Here is an 18,754-nt window from a genome sequence, read left to right on the forward strand (position 1 = left end):
AGTACCACCATGATCAGCAGTCATCATAAAGCACATCCCAATTTCAGAAATATTAAAACACAGGGAAATGTGTGCCTTAGAGTCAATGAAATCCAATAGTATGTACACATTTGTCTGATTTTATAGAGATGATTGAAACGTGGTTTATCCTTATGAAAAGCATGCTTACTTTCTAGAAGGGCTGAACGGTATAAACGCATCTGACAGTTCACTTCTACTTCACCTCTCAGATTGACTCATGGCCATTTTCTTAATCCCCCACGTACAAGAGGAATCAACATGAATTTTTAAATGAGGCATAGATCTTCAAATGTAATTTTCACATCTTAGACTCCTGCATTAGACACACACATGCCTGGTACACATAAGGACACCAAGCCCATAAGCCCACATCCCTTACATGGCATCTCTCCACATTATGAAAGCAAAGTTCATTCAAAGCAATTCTGAGGTTCCTCAGAATATTTTTCACTTCCACCTTTTGCACAAGCCATAACTGGTATTAATACAAGGATGGAAAGCAATGTATAACGTAAGTGAGCTTGCTCCCGCGCTAAAAGACTGAAGACAAAGTTGGGAGTGAATCCTGCAGCATTAGAGATCTCAGTCACTTTGTGAATCACAATGACAAGGACACCCCGGGTTTAAAAGACTGTCTAAGTGAATCATGATTGCAACTTCAGGCAGTGATTTTTTTAATTGCCTTCATCATCTGAACAGGCACAGAGAAAAACAACTTTTGTCGTATATGTATTTAAACAAAGAAGATATTTTCACGTTCTAGGCTGCATGCAAAGTTACCTGACCCAATAATTATAACCCAATAATTATAAAAAGAAATAACATTTCCTTTTAAATGTCCCTTTAACTCCTGAAAATCTAAAATGAGAATACCCACAGCTGGTTACAAGGTTGTAAAATCAATACTTTCAAATGTGGGTGCAGGCCATAAGTTGATACAACATTGATTTTTAACAAACCCTTTAGAAATATAATTTAAGAACATGTTTCTGAAATCCTAGAAAGTATTCAATTCTTTTGATCTAATAATCTCACTCCTTGCATCTAATTTTAAGGAATTCACTTTAAAAAGGAGGAATGCTTTATGTATAAAATTTTCAATCAACTTACTTATAAAGATGAAAAACTGACAATAGCCTGCATGTCTAACAACAAGAAAAGACTTAGGTAAATTATGATAGTTCCATCAGATGGAATATTACAGCCCATTAAAATATTAACTTTGAAGACATTATAACAACATAATCTACTTAAAATACGATGCCAAGAGAAAAAGCAAAAAGCATTTTATTGTGACAAGTGTATCCTTATGTAAAAACGTCTAGACATAGATAAGGACAGTAAAGGAAACAAACAAACAAAAAAAAAAAAGTAAAAACAATTTTGCCACAAATCTAGAAAGGGAGATGATTTTGCTTTCATTCCCAGAATGTGTATTATGATATGACTGCTCAACAAAATGTTTTTTGAAGATGGTAGCTGATTATTGTAAATGATCAAGTGCATTCAAGGTGTATTGTTACTATCTTCCTATAGACATTTGCATAAAGAGACCGCTATCATATTGTGATGCATGTGCTAGTCTCATTCTGCATTGGCCCTACATATCTGTTAGAGATGAATTTTCCTGTAGGTCTCCAGAGGTGGCACAGGGAACAATGTCAGGTACCAGACGCTGGAGTAAAGAGGCCTGGGGGTGAGTCCATTCCCACACAGGCCATGGGACCTTAGTGAGTTTTCTGGAGGGCTCTGTAACCCCTCTAGTAAAATGCAGGTGCGGAGACCTCCCTGGCTGAGCTGTGATAATGATTCCCAATTAGGTATGAAAAGGAGTCCACACAATGCATCACTAAGCTAGAGTTTTTAATATTACCTAGATACAAGATGGTTATGGTACAATGATGCAATGACAAATTTCCAGTTAGAGTTTAGCTTTAAATTACTTACAAACCAGGTTTGTTCCAGTTGGGGAGGTATCTGCATCTTCAACCCAACAACTCTGGTTTGCAAGAGCATGTTCTTTGGCTGGACCATGTCACTGCCCTGTTTAAAATTCTTCCATGACCACAGGTGCCCCTAAGGTCGATTCCAAACACATGGCCACTGGGTCCTTTAAGATCAGCCCAGCACTCAGGACCTGAGGCTTCCCTCCTCACACACCACATTGCAAGAGTACTAAAGTTCCTACAATCTCCCCAGTGAGCCATGTTTAGATGCTAAAGCTGAAACTCCAGTACTTTGGCCACCTCATGCGAAGAGTTGACTCATTGGAAAAGACTCTGATGCTGGGAGGGATTGGGGGCAAGAGAAGAAGGGGACGAAAGAGGATGAGATGGCTGGATGGCATCACTGACTCCATGGACATGAGTCTCAGTGAACTCCGGGAGTTGGTGGTGGACAGGGAAGCCTGGCGTGCTGCGATTCATGGGGTTGCAAAGAGCAGGACACGACTAAGCAACTGATCTGATCCGATCTGATCTACCTTTGCATATTCTGTTCCCTACCTCTGAAATACCCTTCCCCTCTCTACCAACCTCTCCTTCCTGGGAACTCATACCATTTCTGCAAGGCTTAGTCTAAGAGGAAGTCTCCTCTGACCCCTCCTCCCTGTCCCAGGGTTAGGGTCCCTCTTGCAAGATACCAAAGTCCCTTGAGCTCCTTGCATCATCCTAGCTATCTGCCCTGCAAGCTCCCTGAGGGTTAGAAGCTTACCTCCACCTTCCTCATAGTCCTGTTGCCCAACACAGGGGTGAGTGCAGAAAAGATGATCAGTAAATGCCTATGAAATCAATGAATCAACTTGCACAGGTGTTGAGAAATAGACTGGCAAAACCAAACAAGTTAATGTTTCACTGAGCTGGAAACTGGTAAAATGAGAGTCCTAACCTTGGGCTTTAACCAGTTGACCTTGAGCCTGACCACTTTCAGAATGAGGAATAGCAGGAAAATCAAAAGGTGGCTCTGCTAGATATAACTATTTTGCCAATAAATATTTTAAAGCAAAGTTCCCGGAATAAAGAAAAAAGACAGTTGTCAATATAAGGGACAAAAACTTCCTCTGTAAATAAAAGAAGGACATTAAGAAAATTATCTAAATTACCTTTGACCCAGGCTAGTACCATGAACCTCTAAAATCGGGAGTGATAAAATTGTGTGCTTTTCTCTGGAAAGGAGTCCATGGCTTTTATCCAAGTATCCTGCTATAGACTAAACTGTGTCCCCACCAAACTTCAGATGCTGAAGCTTCAGCCTTCAATATGACTATATCTGGAGAGGACTTCTAAGGAGATAATTAATAGTCAGTGATGTTATAAGGGTGGGGCCCTAACCCTATGGGATTGGTGTTCTTATAAGAGAAAGAGCAACCAGAGATCTCTATCTCCGGAGCACACACAGGAAGGCCATGTGAAGACCCAAGGAGGAGGCTGTCTACCAGCCAGGAAGAGAGCCCTTGCTGGAAACCCACCCTGAAGGCACCTTGATCTTGGACTTCCAGTCTCCAAAACAGTAAGAAAATAAATTTCTGTTGTTCAAGCCACCATCACCAACAGATTCTAATGTCTAAGCATCTGTGGTATCTTGTTATAGTAACAGCAGCCTGAGAAGCCCAGCACTGGTCCCTTCCCTAAAATAGACAGGAAACTTTTGACTTGTTGAAAATAGAAAGGTTTTGACCCAAGTCATCCTCTCCATCTGTCAATGAGTTTGTATCTTCTCACAGGGTCTGAGCAGCTCTGAATGTAACCTCACAGGACAAAAAGGCTCCCAGAGGAACAGGCCTGCCCCACGTCCACCTCAAGCAAGATGTCCCTAGCAGAGCACACATTTAAATATCGATTTCAGTGTCGAGATCACTTTGCTTTCCATAGAGCAGTTCAGGGTTACTGTGAGCTTGGTTGGGGGAAGTGTTTAGCTACACAGTGTCTGAATGCTTTCTGGAACATACAAGGGCCTCCCCCACCCACCTGTTTACCTGTTTTCTGTCCACTCCTGGCTCACCACCTACCTGTGCTCCAGAATAACAAATAGGAAGGGATCAATCCTCCTTGGGTCCCCACATCCTACGCTGGCCCCACTTAATGCCCTTAGCATGGTCCTCAGTGCCACCAGACTGGGAACTCCTGTTAAGAAAGGGCCAGATGGGCCTGACTCAATTACACTGACTGTACTCAGGTATTCTTCTCAGAGGGACTGTGGGGTGAGCTTTTGACTACCATCCGCAACCTCAGACTTCCCAGGCAAAAAATCCACCTGCCAATGCAGGAGATGCAAGAGAAGTGGGTTCAATCCCCGGGTTGGGAAGATCCCCTGGAGGAAGGCATAGCAACCCACTCCAGTATTCTTGCCTGGAATATTCCACAGACAGAAGAGCCTGGAAGGTGACAGTCCCTAGAGCTGCAAAGAGTCGGACACAACTGAGCATGCATGCATGTACAGCCTTGGAAGATCTAGAGACCATGACCAGTGCCCAAAAGCCTACTGTCTCCAGGGCAAGAGTGTCCAGCCTCCAAGCCAGCAGTGACACATCCCTTTCTTCACCTGTAAAATAGTACAACAAAGGTACCCACCTCCTAGGGTTGCCATGAGGCCTGAGTGAGGACATATAAAGCCTAGAACAGTGTCTGGTACATGAAATGTGTTCAGTAGTCCTGGCTCTTATTGAGGGCACACGAGACTGGAGAAACCGGTGCAATAGGAAACGGAGCTTTCACAGGCAGAGTTACCAGATAACAACACTATGTGCAGACCTCGGTACTGATTCTATTTACAAGGCACTTCTCACATGGACTACCAGTGGTTAAGTTTCAAACAATCCCCTAAGGTAGAGGGCGGTTATCATAAGTTATCTCCTAGATGAAGAAAGGAAGGTTTCAGAGAGGTTAAGGAAGTTGCCCCACAGAGACACAGCGCTGGGAAAGGGGTTCTGCTGGTCCAAACACCAAGCTCCACCGACCTGAGCCGCAGGAACCCAGTTCTGGAGTTTCGACACGGTTGGACCGCCTACAACACTCCTTCACCTGGGAGGCGGCCAACAGCGGGACGCTTTCCGCCCGGCCTCAAGAGTTTAACCAGGAAAAGTTTCCCCAGGCTGTTCTGGGCGAACGAGGAGGGCAGCATGGAACCTGCCGGTGCACCAGACCAAATGCATAGTACACACACGCACGCGCGCGCACACACGCGCGCACATACACACACACACACACACAACACCGCCTTCTGCAGCCGCCGGCTCTAAGGGGGGACCTCGGCTTCCCCGGAGCCCGAGCAACATCCGGACTCGCCTCCGAAGTCCACTTGTCCCTCCTGTCTCCCCAAGTGAAGCCTCGGCGTTCTCCCTTCCCTAGGAATCCGCGCCCGGCCCTCCCTGGGCGCCGTCTCCCGGGCCCCCCTAAAGGGGCGCCGAAACAGAGGAGTTGCCTCGGAGGAAAGCCCCGCGCCCGGCACGGGTCGGGCGCGCCGCCCGCGCTCAAGCCGAGGGTAACGGGGAAAGGAGGGCTGCCCGACCGAAGCCCTCTTACCTTCCTCATTCTCGTCAAACACCGGGGGCTTGTGGGAGTGGTTCCCGCCCATATTCCGCCGCGGCGGCTGCCGCTGCTACATGCCCGGCCGCCGGGATGCGGGGCGCGCCGCGCGGGGTGCGGATGCGCCGCGAGCGTCCAGTCCCGGCTGCCGCCGCGCGCCGAGCCGGAGGGGGCCGAGCGCCGCGCAGGGGCGGGAACCGCGCCCCCTCCTCCCGGGCGTCCCCCTGTCCCTGGCGTCGCTCTCCCGGCGTTCCCGCCGCGCCCCGGCCACGCTAGCTCGTCTTCCGGGCCGGGTTCCAGGCGCCCGCACGCACCCGAGAACGCGGGAGCTCCCAGCGCCGGGGCCGCACGGAGCCGCGCTCCTCACTGGAGACCGGAGGCGGCGCGGGAGGAGGAGGAGGAACAGGAGGGGAAGGAGGCGATGGGCGCGGGCTGCGCAGAGGGAGCGCGCGAGCGCAGCCCCGAGGGCGGCCTGGAGGAGGGGGCGCGGCGGGCGCTGCGGGCCAGCGGGTCTAGGAAGAGTCGACGCGGGCACTCGAATTGAGCGCCGGGTCCGCCCAGAGGAGTCGGGCGCTCACCTCCCGGCGTTAAGCAAGTCGTGAGCCATCTAGTGTGCGCCGGGCCCCAGCCAAACGCTTTAGAAGCGCAATCCTCTGTCACCTCCAAAAACCACTATTGCCCATTTTAGAGTTGGGTAGACTGAGGTTCAGGGGTAAAGGAGCTCTTCGGTTAGTCGGCACTGGCTGCGGAGGAAGCCCCTCGGACGCCCCATTGACCTTATTTGCCCACTTGAGCAGAGTCCCAGGCAATTCTGCAGCAGACGTCTTTCCTCTTGGTGTTTTCTAAATGTTTAGTCGGACACGACTGAGCGACTTCACTTTCACTTTTCACTTTCATACATTGGAGAAGGAAATGGCAACCCACTCCAGTGTTCTTGCCTGGAGAATCCCAGGGACGGGGGAGCCTGGTGGGCTGCCGTCTATGGAGTGGCACAGAGTCGGACACGACTGAAGTGACTTAGCTTAGCAATGAGTCTGGACCCTCTCGGACTCAATTTTTCCCCTGCATTCTACGGGGGAAACTGAGTCCCAAAGGGGGCGGAGTTTGCCTCCAAATCATTCTCCCTAGGACTGGCTGCGCATGGGCCTCGGGAGTCCCCTGAAACTGAACTAAAGCCTGTTAGCAAAAGGGACGGGGATGCTTAAGACGGGGGTGCGATGCGTGCGCCCCAAGGCTCTCCTGGGGCGAGCGCGGACTCTCAGAGGGACCCGCAGGTTACCCGCGCAGTGCAGTCTCGCCCGCCCAGCGCGCCAGGCAGCCAGGATCGTTGGCCACATCCTGCCATCTACTGGGCGTCTTCAGCCACCGTCTGTGCTTCGTATTAATAGAAAGCAGCGGTTCTTTTACTTCCCCATCCTTTCTCCCAGCCCCCTAGTTTTGCCTCTGTCTCTGTCTCTCTCTCTGGGAGACGAGGGAGAGAAGGAGACTATGGATGGGTGAGATGGTTCTCTAACATCACAAGAAACCTCCCGGAGACTATGGGAGGTGAGTGAGCCCTGGGAGCCAGCCCCATCCAGCCAAAGTTTCAGGACTGGCCCAAACCACTAGGCCTCATGGGTCAGACAAGCCTCATTCACAGAACTGCTCCCACCACTTACAGTCTCTGTGCAGTTCCAACTTCGAGTTCCCATCTGTGAAATGGGGAGGTTGGTATTAACTCCCCAGCATTGCTATGAGGATTCTATCACATCATATTTATAAAAGTGGGTAACAGGGCCCAGGGACATAACAATGATGAATAAATATTTCTTGCTTTTCATTTTACTGACAAGCATTGGCTGAGTGGCCAGGCTATAGCGAGCAATATAATGAACCAAGATAAAGCAGGTACAGCCCCCAGATCAAGGCAGGAAGAGGGATGGTGACAGGCATGAGCACTGGGTCCTGTTCCTCCCAGATTTCACCTGACTTTGACACTCTCTAGCAGGCTAACTTGGGTAAATTACTTAAACTCTGCTGGCCTCAGTTTGTTCACCCATAACATGGGTATGATAATAATGGTATTTTCACCCTTCCTAGGGTTGTTATGCAGAATAAATGATGTTGCTACGTGGAACACAATAAACACAACACAGGTGTTAGTATTATCTTCCATAAGGAGCTATGGTGTAAATTGTACTCTGGGCTCACAGTTCTTCCCTCCCTGTCCTTGACATGGCTCACTGGGATGAGGGGGCATTTCTTACTTTCTGACCACTGACATGGAGCATGCCATTGAACTTAGTTTGGCCACTGGTCTATGGGAGGAAGTGATGGTGTACCAGTTCTGAGTGACAGCCTTAAGATGTCACATGTTTCAGCTCTCTTGTCCTTCTGCCATCCACCATGAGAAGCGCTGGCCTTGGGTAGCCTCTGAACCCCACATGTAATCTGAAGCAGAGCTGCTGTTGAGTCCTGCCCCAGGGCCACGGGTGTGAGGTGTGGTTTGTATCAAAGCCATAGTAGCAGAGTACAGAACCAAGGTCACCTCCAAAGCTGACTGAGCCCCTTTGTAACCATTTCCAAAAGCCCCCCTGATCAGCACCAACAGGCTTTTTGACCCAATATTAGGCAAAAATGCCCACCTGAGTAGTCACCCTATAGCACCCTACCCAGTCACCTAATGCCAACTTTCCAGCAGGGATTTTCTTTGTCCGAAGACTATTAAAATTGGCTACTAATCCAGAAAAATTATCCATTCTCTGTGGTCTGTCAGGAGGCTGGCCCACTGTGCTCACAGTGCCCACTTTATCTCTGCTCTTTATTCTTAATAAACTCGCTCCCTTCTGAAATGCTCTGTGTCTGGAAATTCTTTTCCATCCCATGTTGACTGCTTCAACAGCTACAAGCTTACAAGCAAGAAAAATAAGTGTTCTTGTAAGCCACTGAGATTGGGGGAAAGTGCTGTTCCACAGCATTATCATGGAAAAAGCTGATAAATACAGATATTCAAATAACAGTCATGCATGCAAAGGCTATAACTGCAAACTGTGTCGTGTGGAAGGAACCCTAGGAGGCTGTGAGAATACAGGAAGCCCCTGTCCCAGTTCTGAAAGTTTGGGCAGGTGCAGGGTCCCACGGAAAGAAGTCATGAGCATTTGTTCAAGAAGGGGACGACAGAGGATGAGATGGTTGGATGGCATCACTGACTCCATGGACATGAGTTTGAGCAAGCTCCAGGAGTTAGTATGAACAGGGAAGCCTGGCGTGCTGTGGTTCATAGGGTTGCAAAGAATTGGATACGACTGAGCAACTGAACTGACTGAACTTCCTCCTTTGTTGAACAAGCGTTTTCTGAACACTTACTGTGGGTCAGGTCCTGGGGTGGGTGCTAAAGACAGACCCTGTGATGAATAACACAGGATCTATGAACCTGAAGTTTAGAAGGCTGGTGCAGGACAAGGGCAACACACACAGAGAGGCCCCTCAAGTCATCGAGTCCAAGTCTGTGCTACTCGCCACGAGACAGGCCAATGAATCAGGAGACAAGCTGTTGGGGAAAGGAGTAGGGACTTTATTTGGAAAGCCAGCAGACCAAGGTGATAGTGGACTAGTGTCTTAAAAAGAACCTTCATCTTTCCCAAGTTACAATTCAGGCTTCTCTTTTACTCAAAGGGGAAGGGGTGTGGTTAGTTGTTCCAAACTGCCTGGTGTCAGAATCCTTTGTTCTTGCAGTTATCCACTAGGTCAGGCCACAGTGTTTCTGTAAACCTTCAACATGGCAAATGTTATTCCTTGTTCTGCAACTTTTTATCTCTGTATAAACAGAAAAGTGTTATACCTCTAAAGATCAGGGCCTTGAGAAGGGGCTATCCTGTATATCTCATGCTCAGGTCAGTTCAGTTCAGTTGCTCAGTCGTGTCCGACTCTTTGCGACCCCATGAATCGATATCTCATGCTAGAGGCAATATTATCATATATTTTTTTGCCTGCGACAGTGTGGCATGTGGGATCTTAGTTCCCTGACCAGGGATTGAACACACACCCGCTGCAGTGCAGGCATAGATTCTTAACCACAGGGAAGTCTCAACATTCTTAACTGGTAGCAAAAGCAGTAAACAAACACAAAGTTTAAAGTAAAGGAAACAGATCCAAGATGGAGTCAGATTTGTTCTTCCTTATCCACAAAGAAGCCAACTGGAGGGAGATGGTGTGTGAGCTGAGATCAGAAGGACGAGAAGCAGTCAGCCATGTGGGAGGAAAAAGGGGTAGCTGGGTAAAGTACTGAAGCCGAGTAAGGGGGGTTTCGGCTGTTCCAGGAGGCTGGAGCAGTGTCGGAGCACAGGGGTGGTCAGGATGGCATCTGTGATACATCGTATGGAGCGCTCTCTGGGTTCCAGGTCCGTGCCAGCCATTTGCAGGAAGCATGGCCCTCCAAGCAGCCTCTTCCCTGGATCCTCTCCCATTTATAGATATTATTCCAGGCCTGTTACTTCCAGTGCTTTTCATGGATCACCCCCTTTTAATCCTCACAACAAACCTGGCCAGTGGGCTTGACCGTAACCCCTGTACTGACAGACACAAAAGCATAGAAAGATTAAAGCCGAGTCCAAATGGTTGCAGAGTGGTGGAGGTTTCAGTCCACAGCTGAAACATAGGTATCAGATCGTAAAGAAATGGTGTAGGGAATAGTGGCTGTGAAATTCAGATCATTTTAATTTTCTTTTTAAAGTAGTTTTATATTATTTTCTGTACTATCAATATTTTAATAATCAGCAAAAACAATGAGAAATATTTTCATTTTCAAAAAAACTTGTGGGCACTAATCCACACCTGATTTTGTAAGGCACATTTCATGGTTCATACCTAAGTTACTATGTGTCAAGAGGCGGTGCTAAGAAATCCCCATTTTGCAGGGGATCCAAAATCCTTCATTTTGGTTAAAAAGAAGCTCAGAGAATCAAGTAGCTTGCCCTTAATGCCACCGTTGCCACCTATGGCCATGGTAAAAAGTTATCATAAACTTGGTGTCTTAAAGCAGCAGACGTATATTTCCTCACTGTTCTGGAAGTCAGAAATATGAAATGAAGCTGTCTGCACGGTGGATTCCCTCTGGAGTCTCTGAGGTAGGGCTCAGTTACAGGCTTCTTCCTGCTTCTGATGGCTCCAGGGACTGCCTCCTTGCCTCAAGGCTGTAGGACCCCATCCTTGCTGCCATCCTCACGCAACCTTCTGTCTTTTCTACGTCGCCTCCTCCTCTCTCTTTTGTTGCTGTGCTTAGTCACTCAGTCGTGTCCGACTCTTTGCGACCCCATGGACTATAGTCCTCCAGGCTCCTCTGTCCATGGAATTTTCCAAGCAAGAATATTGGAGTGGGTTGCCATTTCCTCCTCCAGGGAATCTTCCTGACCCAGTGATCAAATCCCCATCTCCTGCATTGGCAGATGGATTCTTTACCACTGAGCCACCTGGGAAGCCCTCAACACAAGAAGTGTACCTGATAAAAACTTGGTTAGAGGGGATGTCCAAACAGCTTCTAGCAAAAGACTTCTTCCCTGTTGTCATTTTGTCCTTTAATTAGCATGCCCTGAGCTTGTCTTTTATATCAGATGCTGCGCTAGGAGCATTAAGGAGACCAGCAAGTAAAAATGCATCCTGACACCTGCTATGATAAAAGGCTGTCCAGGGTGTCCTGGAGGCAGAGCAGAGGATTTGTGGTTGTTCTCTGTGTCTCATCATCTATAAAATTATCATTTGTCCCAAGGATTATGTGACCTATACAGCTATAGATTTAGAAGAGATGTAAGTGAATCCATATGCATAATTAAGGCTAATACATAGTATATATGCTTCAAAGGTAAGTAGAGGTTTATGTTTTCATTCCACATAGAAGGTCAGCTCTTAACTCTTCCTACTTACAACTCCATAAAATATTCTTTACCAAAAAAAATTTTTCAGGTGCTGAAAGACGGAGGAAATTTCACTGGACCCTTGTCTTCAGAAGCCCACTGCCCAAAGAAGACAGATAAGAACTCCATTCTCCTTCCAGGTCTGGGTGAGGTCTTTGGTCAAGGAGACAGAGTCAGGTGTTTAATCTGACCACCCCAGCCTCCCCACCAAGACTCATTTCCAACCAGGAAGACCTCCAGATGTGGAAATGGGGTACAGATGACAAGGTGGTGTGCTCTATCACTCTGCTGTCCCTATCAGACAGCTGAGGCTGGGAAGCCTCCAGAAACTCTCTTCATGACTCTTTGTGGCTGCAGGAATCAGTCCTGTACTGCCAGCTGAATTATTCTGAAGTAAGTATTATACCTCACTCTCCTTTCTCCTGCACAATGTGGAGTGTCACTCAGCCTTCTGAATGAGAGTGGCTGAGCTACTTGATGTTAGCCATGTTCTAGACAAAGCCAGCTTACAGATCTGGCTCTCTTGCCTGGCTCACATGCTGGTAAGGCTTTGTGCGGTCTTTTGACTCCCTGCAAAATAAATCAATAAAATAAAAGCCATCTGCTTCTCTGCCCTGAGAGGATCTGTCTTCTGTCCACAGAAGGTTAACTGTGGATAGACCAGGGAAGTTACAGTCTAGGGCTGCTCCTATGAATCTGACAAGGGATTGAGAATACGATTTTGTGTTGCGTCTCGAATACCAAACAGAGGCACAGAAAATAAGAACTGGGATGCTTTTTCTGACTTCAGTTTTCGTGAGTAGATTCTCGGGGCTGCTGCTCCTATCACAGAGAGAATGATTAAGCATTCACCAGACTTGCATTTAAAGCTATAAACTCCAGCAGATTTAACCTGTAATTTTATGTAGCACGGTCATGCTGAGGAGGCTCATATAATTCTCCGGGGTAGGATGTCTTCTGTGCCAAACCGTTGTTTTTTGTTTTTTGTTTTTAATCTGCTAGATCAGCTTTTGTTATCTTTTCTGTTAAGCCTATTTTATTTAAAACTTGATTCTGGTTCACTTAGAGTAAATACCGTCTGCTTGCATTCTTTTTCAATATGTTCTGTTTGGCAGCGTTGTACATTATAAAGAAAAAAAAAATAAGAAGAAAGGCTGTTTTGTGGCACACCAAGATAAGGAATGGTTTGTACAGCCAATTCGTTGTTGAAAATCACTTCACTCGGGTAGCAAAATCTCCCTAAAGATTTTTTTTAAATGGTAATTTCAAAGAGTAACCTTTTATTGTTAAGAGCCTTTGTGGGTGAGTGTGTGTGTGCACAACAGCTTACTTAAAAGAAGGGTCTGTCACTTGCTACTGTGGCGGTGTAACTGCTTTTCCTGGGTAGTCCAGCAATTCTGAGCGCCTCATTCTTTTATTAAAACAACTTGCATAGTAGCTCCATGTTGACCTCAAATTAATTAAGTGTTGGAGGGAAATTCTAGCTGTAATGTGAACCAGGCTGGGTCAGGAGGAAGGCTTAGTAGCTGCCAAAAGCAGCATTCATGGAATGTGTAACACTGTGTTCCCCCCTGGAGTTCTTAGGGGCTTAAAGGAATGAATACCGCAAACTGCACTTGAACTTGTGTGGACTTATGTATGTGTGTTCGTGCCCATGCAAGCATGTTTCAGTATTTTAGTGGGGAGAGAGTAAAAGTCTTTCTTTGTTCCTTAAAAAGTTCCCCGAGTCTTCCTCTGCTGAAAAAAAAAAGGACTGAGAACCACTGATCTATAGAACCACTGCTGCTAAGTTGCTTCAGTCGTGTCCGACGCTGTGCGATCCCATGGACTGCAGCCCACCAGGCTCCCCCATCCCTGGGATTCTCCAGGCAAGAGTTCTGGAGTGGGTTGCCATTTCCTTCTCCAATGCATGAAAGTGAAAGGTGAAAGTGAAGTGGCTCAGTCGTGCCCAACTCTTAGCGACCCCATGGACTGCAGCCTACCACGCTCCTCCGCCCACGGGATTTTCCAGGCAAGAGTACTGGAATGGGGTGCCATTGCCTTCTCTGGATCTGTAGAATAGTTGTGAACTAAAAATGCCGCCTGCCCTATCAGTGAACAACACCAGTGATGTTGTAGCTATCAGCCACTACAGCCACTCTGGATGGTGTTGGTGAGCTCTTAAGGAACTCAGGATGGAGACCAAATACTTGCCCTCCCCTCAAATCATCAAATTGTAGTGTCCCCTCCCAGCCTAAACCCCCTGAGGAAGTTCAGGATGAGAAAACACAGGATACTGACCCTAGATAGCTGAGGTGTATATCAAAGGAATACTTTCTTTTTATGTTATGCTTTGCTTTTTATTAATTTTTATTGGAGTATAATTTCAGTACAAAGTTGTGTTAGTTTCTGCTATATAGCAAAGTGAATCAGCTATACATATATACATATACATATATACATATACATATACATATATCCCTTCTTTTTTAGATTTCCTTACCATTTAGGTCCCCACAGAGCACTGAGTAGAGTTCCCTGTGCTGTACAGTAGATTCTCATTAATTTTCTATTTTATACATACTAGCATATATATGTCAATCCCAATCTCCCAATTCGATGATCCAGCGGTTGTTGGCAATTTGATCTCTGGTTCCTCTGCCTTTTCTAAATCCAGCTTGAACATCTGGAAGTTCACAGTTCATGTACTATTGAAGCCTCAGTTGGAGAATTTTGAGCATTACTTTACTAGTGTGTGAGATGAGTGCAATTGTGTGGTAGTTTGAGCATTCTTTGACATTGCCCTTCTTTGGGATTGAAATGAAAACTGAACTTTTCCAGTCCTGTGGCCACTGTTGAGTTTTCCAAATTTGCTGGCATATTGAGTGCAGCACTTTCCCAGCATCATCTTTTAGGATTTGAAATAGCTCAACTGGAATTCCATCACCTCCACTAGCTTTGTTTGTAGTGATGCTTCCTAAGGCCCACTTGACTTCACATTCCAGGATATCTGGCTCTAGGTGAGTGACCACACTGTCGTGATTATCTGGGTCATGACAATCTTTTCTGTATAGTTCTTCTGTACATTCTTGCCACATCTTCTTAATATCTTCTGCTTCTTCAAGAGATGGGAATTCCAGACCACCTTATTCTGCCTCCTGAGAAATCTGTATACAGGTCAAGAAGCAACAGTTAGAACTGGACATGGAACAACAGACTGGTTCCAAATAGGGAAAGGAGTATGTCAAGACTGTATATTGTCACCCTGCTTAAACTTATATGCAGAGTACATCATGTGAAGTACTGGGCTGGATGAAGCACAAGCTGGAATCAACGTTGCCAAGAAAAATATCTGTAACCTCAGATATGCAGATGACACCACCCTTATGGGAGAAAGGGAAGAAGAACTAAAGAGCCTCTTGATGAAAGTGAAAGAGGAGGGTGAAAAAGTTGGCTTAAAACTCAACATTCAGAAAACTAAGATCATGGCATTTAGTCCCATCACTTCATGGCAAATAGATGGGGAAACAATGGAAATAGTGTCAGACTTTATTTTGGGGGGCTCCAAAATCACTGCAAGATGGTGACTGCAGCCATGAAATTAAAAGACGCTTGCTCCCTGGAAGAAAAGCTATGACCAACCTAGACGGCATTTTAAAAAGCAGAGACATTACATTACCAACAAAGGTCCATCTAGTCAAAGTTCTGGTTTTTCCAGTAGTCATGTATGGATGTGAGAGTTGGACTATAAAGAAAGCTGAGTGCAGAAGAATTGATGCTTTTGAACTGTGGTGTTGGAGAAGACTCTTGAGAGTCCCTTGGACTGCAAGGAGATCCAACCAGTCCATCCTAAAGGAAATCAGTCCTGAATATTCATTGGATGGGCTGATGGTGAAGCTGGAAGTCCAATACTTTGGCCACCTGATGTGAAGAACTGACTCATTGGAAAAAACCCTGATGCTGGGAAAGACTGAAGGAGGAGAAGGGGATGACAGAGGATGAGATGGTTGGATGGCATCACTGGCTCAATGGACATGAGTTTGAGCAAGCTCCAGGAGTTGATGATAGACAGGGAAGCCTGGCATGCTACAGTCCATAGGGTTACAAAGAGTCATTACTGAGCTGAATCTCCCAGTTCATCCTGTCCCTCTCTTCTCCTTTTGGTATCCATGAATTTGTTCTCTATGTCTGTGTCTCTATTTCTATTTTGCTAATAATTTCATCTGTACCATTTTTTTAGACTGCACATATAAACAATATTATACTATAATTGTTTTTCTCTTCCTTACTTGCTTCACACTGTATGACAGTCTCTAAGTCCATCCATGTCTCTGCAAATGGCACAATTTCATTCCCATCTATGGCTGAGTAATATTTCAAGAGTAATATTTCAAAAGAAAGGTTTCAATGAGCCCAGACTCTTGTATCTTCCCACATATAGAAAAACGCTAAATTTCTTAACTTGAGATACTTGGTTTTCTTTAATAGTAATCTTTTGATGTTTTGACTATGTCACCTTTTCTGTAAAAACTCCTATAAACCCTGGCTCCCCACTTACCTCTTTGGATCAGTCTTTCAGAGCTAGCTGAGATGCTGTGTTCCAGGCTCAAGTTCTCAGTTTTGTCCACTGAATAAAACATAACCCTCAACTTTTAGGTTGCATGGGGGTTTTTTAGTCTACATAAGAAGTCACATGAAGTAGCACTAATAATAAAAGGCATCATGTATTGAGATGGAAGGTGTTTGACCTAAGAATGACTTAGGAGGCAGAAGACAGATTTTAAAAATTCTATTGTCACTGCCTCATTATTCGATCTCAGATAAACTACTTCCCGTCCCTGGGCCTCAGTTTCCTTATCTGTAAAACTAAAAGAATAAAGGATTTGAGCTGTGTGGCAAAGACTACAACTTGATTCTTGCTATTAATTTGTCCCTTCTTTCCTTTTAATAACAGAATATGTGAAGAATCTGTTTTAGCTGAGCACATGACTACCTGGCTAGAGACTGTATATCCCAGCTTCCTTTGGAAATAGGAGTGGCTATGTGACTAAGTTCCAGCAAATGGGATGTGAGAAATGATGCGTATGGTGACTGTTCCCACCTGTATAGACTGTGATAGGGACTTAAGAGTGAGCAGCTGCTTCCACCCTGAAGGAGAGGACCACACCCTAGGAAGGAACAGACTAACCAGAGAAGGAGCCCAGGTCCCTGGATAACCTCAGACAGAACACCCTTCTGACCTTGGACTACCTGCCCTAACACGCTTCTGACCTCTGGACTGTTAAGAGAGGATGTTGTTGCTAAGTTGCTAAGCTTCGTCTGACTCTTTGCAACCCCATGGACTATAGCACACGAGGCTCCTCTGTCCTCCCTTATCTCCTGGCTGTTGTTTAGTCACTCAGTTGTGTCCAACTCTTTGCAGCCCCATGGACTGCAGCATACCAGGCTTCCCTGTCCTTCCCTGTCCTTCACTGTCTCTTGGAGTTTTCTCACACTCACGTCCTTTGAGTCAGTGATGCCATCCAAACATCTCTGTCATCCCCTTCCCCTCCTGCCCTCTATTTTTCCCAGCACCAGACTCTTTTCCAATGAGTCAGCTCTCCGCATCAGGTGGCCAAAGTACTGGAGCTTCAGCTTCACCATCAGTCCTTCCAGTGAATATTCAGAGTTGATTTCCTTTAGGATTGACTGGTTTGATCACCAGTCAAATTTGCTCAAATTCATGTCCATTGAACCAGTAATGCTATCTAACCATTTCATCTTCTGCTGCCCTTTTCTCCTTGTCCTTCAATCTTTCCCAGCATCAGGGTCTTTTCCAATGAGTTGACTTTTTGCATCAGGTGGCCAAAGTATTGGAGCTTCATTTTTAGCACCAGTCCTTTCAATGAATATTCAGGGTTGATTTCCATAACATACTATTATAGTTAACCACCATAGTTATCATTGTTTCTTTGGTGCAGCAGTTTAGCCCAGTATTTAACTATTACAGATTGGATGAATGCCAAGACCATCATCTTCCTTTACATCCAGAGCAAATGGACACATAACAGAGGGCCAGCAAAGTGAGAAAATGAATGAACAAATGAATGGGTTTAATGGGCATATCAGGAATGTGATCGAGATAATTCATGAACCGGACTGGCTATGGATAAGATCATGTCTAAGTATCCTTCCAATATTAAAATTCTGTCCTAATGCTTCTCAGAACTGAGGTTCATTTGGGAACATGGAAGTGACTGGCATCGTCTTAACTGAGTGTCTTCCAAATAAAGGATGGGGAGGGGAGATTCTAAGAGGGATCAAGGAGATATAATGCACACTAACCCCTTCACTCTGCTCTGCCCCCTTTCAGTTATTTATTCATTCACTCAACAAACATGTGCTTGTTACATGCCAGGCACCAGTGGGTACAGAAATGAACAAGTCCACATGCCAACCCTCACAAGCCAATGCAGAAAAGGGGGCAATGGGTAAAGAAAACCAGAGTTGTGGAAGCTGAAACAGGTTGAAACATGGAGACATCTTAATCTTTGAGTATCTCCAGAGCTGGTCTCTAAAAAAGAACTACCTTTATCTCTACTGACTTCAGCACCATCAGGAGTTCCTGATTTGCTTTGGGGAACTTCATCTGTCCGAGCCAGTTCTCAGAGTGCTCAAGGCATCTTCACTGTAGGTCCACTTCCTTTGCCTGCAGAGTAATTGAGATTGATTAGCAATGAACCTGGAGTTCTGGAGGGATCAAAGTTCCAGCCTGTGAGTGAGAAGAGCTGATTGTGATCAGAACCCACTGTGGCTGTTGGACCACTCGTTCATTACCCAGTCATTCCGCTCACACAGGCTTCCTTTCAATTTCCTCACTGGTGAAATGGGGATAATTTTTCCTGTCTTAGTGTTATAGTGGAAGCTACCAAGGGCTTCCCTGGTAGCTCTGCTGGTAAAAAATTGCCTGCAATGCAGGAGACCTTGGTTCGATTCCTGGGTCGGGAAGATCCCTTGGAGAAGGGAATTGCTACCCACTCCAGTATTCTGGCCTGGAGAACTCCACGGACAGAGGAGACTGGCAGGCTACTGTCCATAAGGTCACAAAGAGTTGGACACGACCAAGAGATTTTCACTTTCATAGTGTTATTGTGAAATTCAAAGCAAAGGACCCAACAGAGGGCCTGCTGTCTACCAAGGGCCCCCATGCAGGTGAATAGATACTGATTTGGTAGCATGAGAAATATTGCTCTAGCCCAGGAGTTCTCAGTCGGGGTGATTCCCACACAGGGGAAGTTTGGCAATGTATGGAGACATTTTTTTTTTTTGGAGACATTTTTGATGGTCATGAATGGTGTGGGGGAA

The 18,754-nt window shown here is 46.0% G+C and overlaps 1 protein-coding gene across 2 annotated transcripts in view; it reads right to left on the reverse strand.

Moving 5' to 3' along the window:
- The window catches only part of STK32B (serine/threonine kinase 32B), a 404,174-nt gene extending 398,486 nt beyond the window's left edge, over positions 1-5,688 (reverse strand). For both annotated transcript variants that reach the window (XM_061420791.1, XM_061420790.1), the window contains exon 1: positions 5,541-5,688. In XM_061420791.1, the coding sequence (XP_061276775.1) occupies positions 5,541-5,592 (52 nt within the window). In that variant the 5' untranslated portion in view covers positions 5,593-5,688. The remainder of the gene's footprint in view (positions 1-5,540) is intronic.
- Between the last annotated feature and the right edge of the window lie 13,066 nt (positions 5,689-18,754).

The sequence above is a fragment of the Bos javanicus genome, chromosome 6 (genome assembly GCF_032452875.1).
Source record: "Bos javanicus breed banteng chromosome 6, ARS-OSU_banteng_1.0, whole genome shotgun sequence".
NCBI classification, from domain to species: Eukaryota; Metazoa; Chordata; class Mammalia; order Artiodactyla; family Bovidae; genus Bos; species Bos javanicus.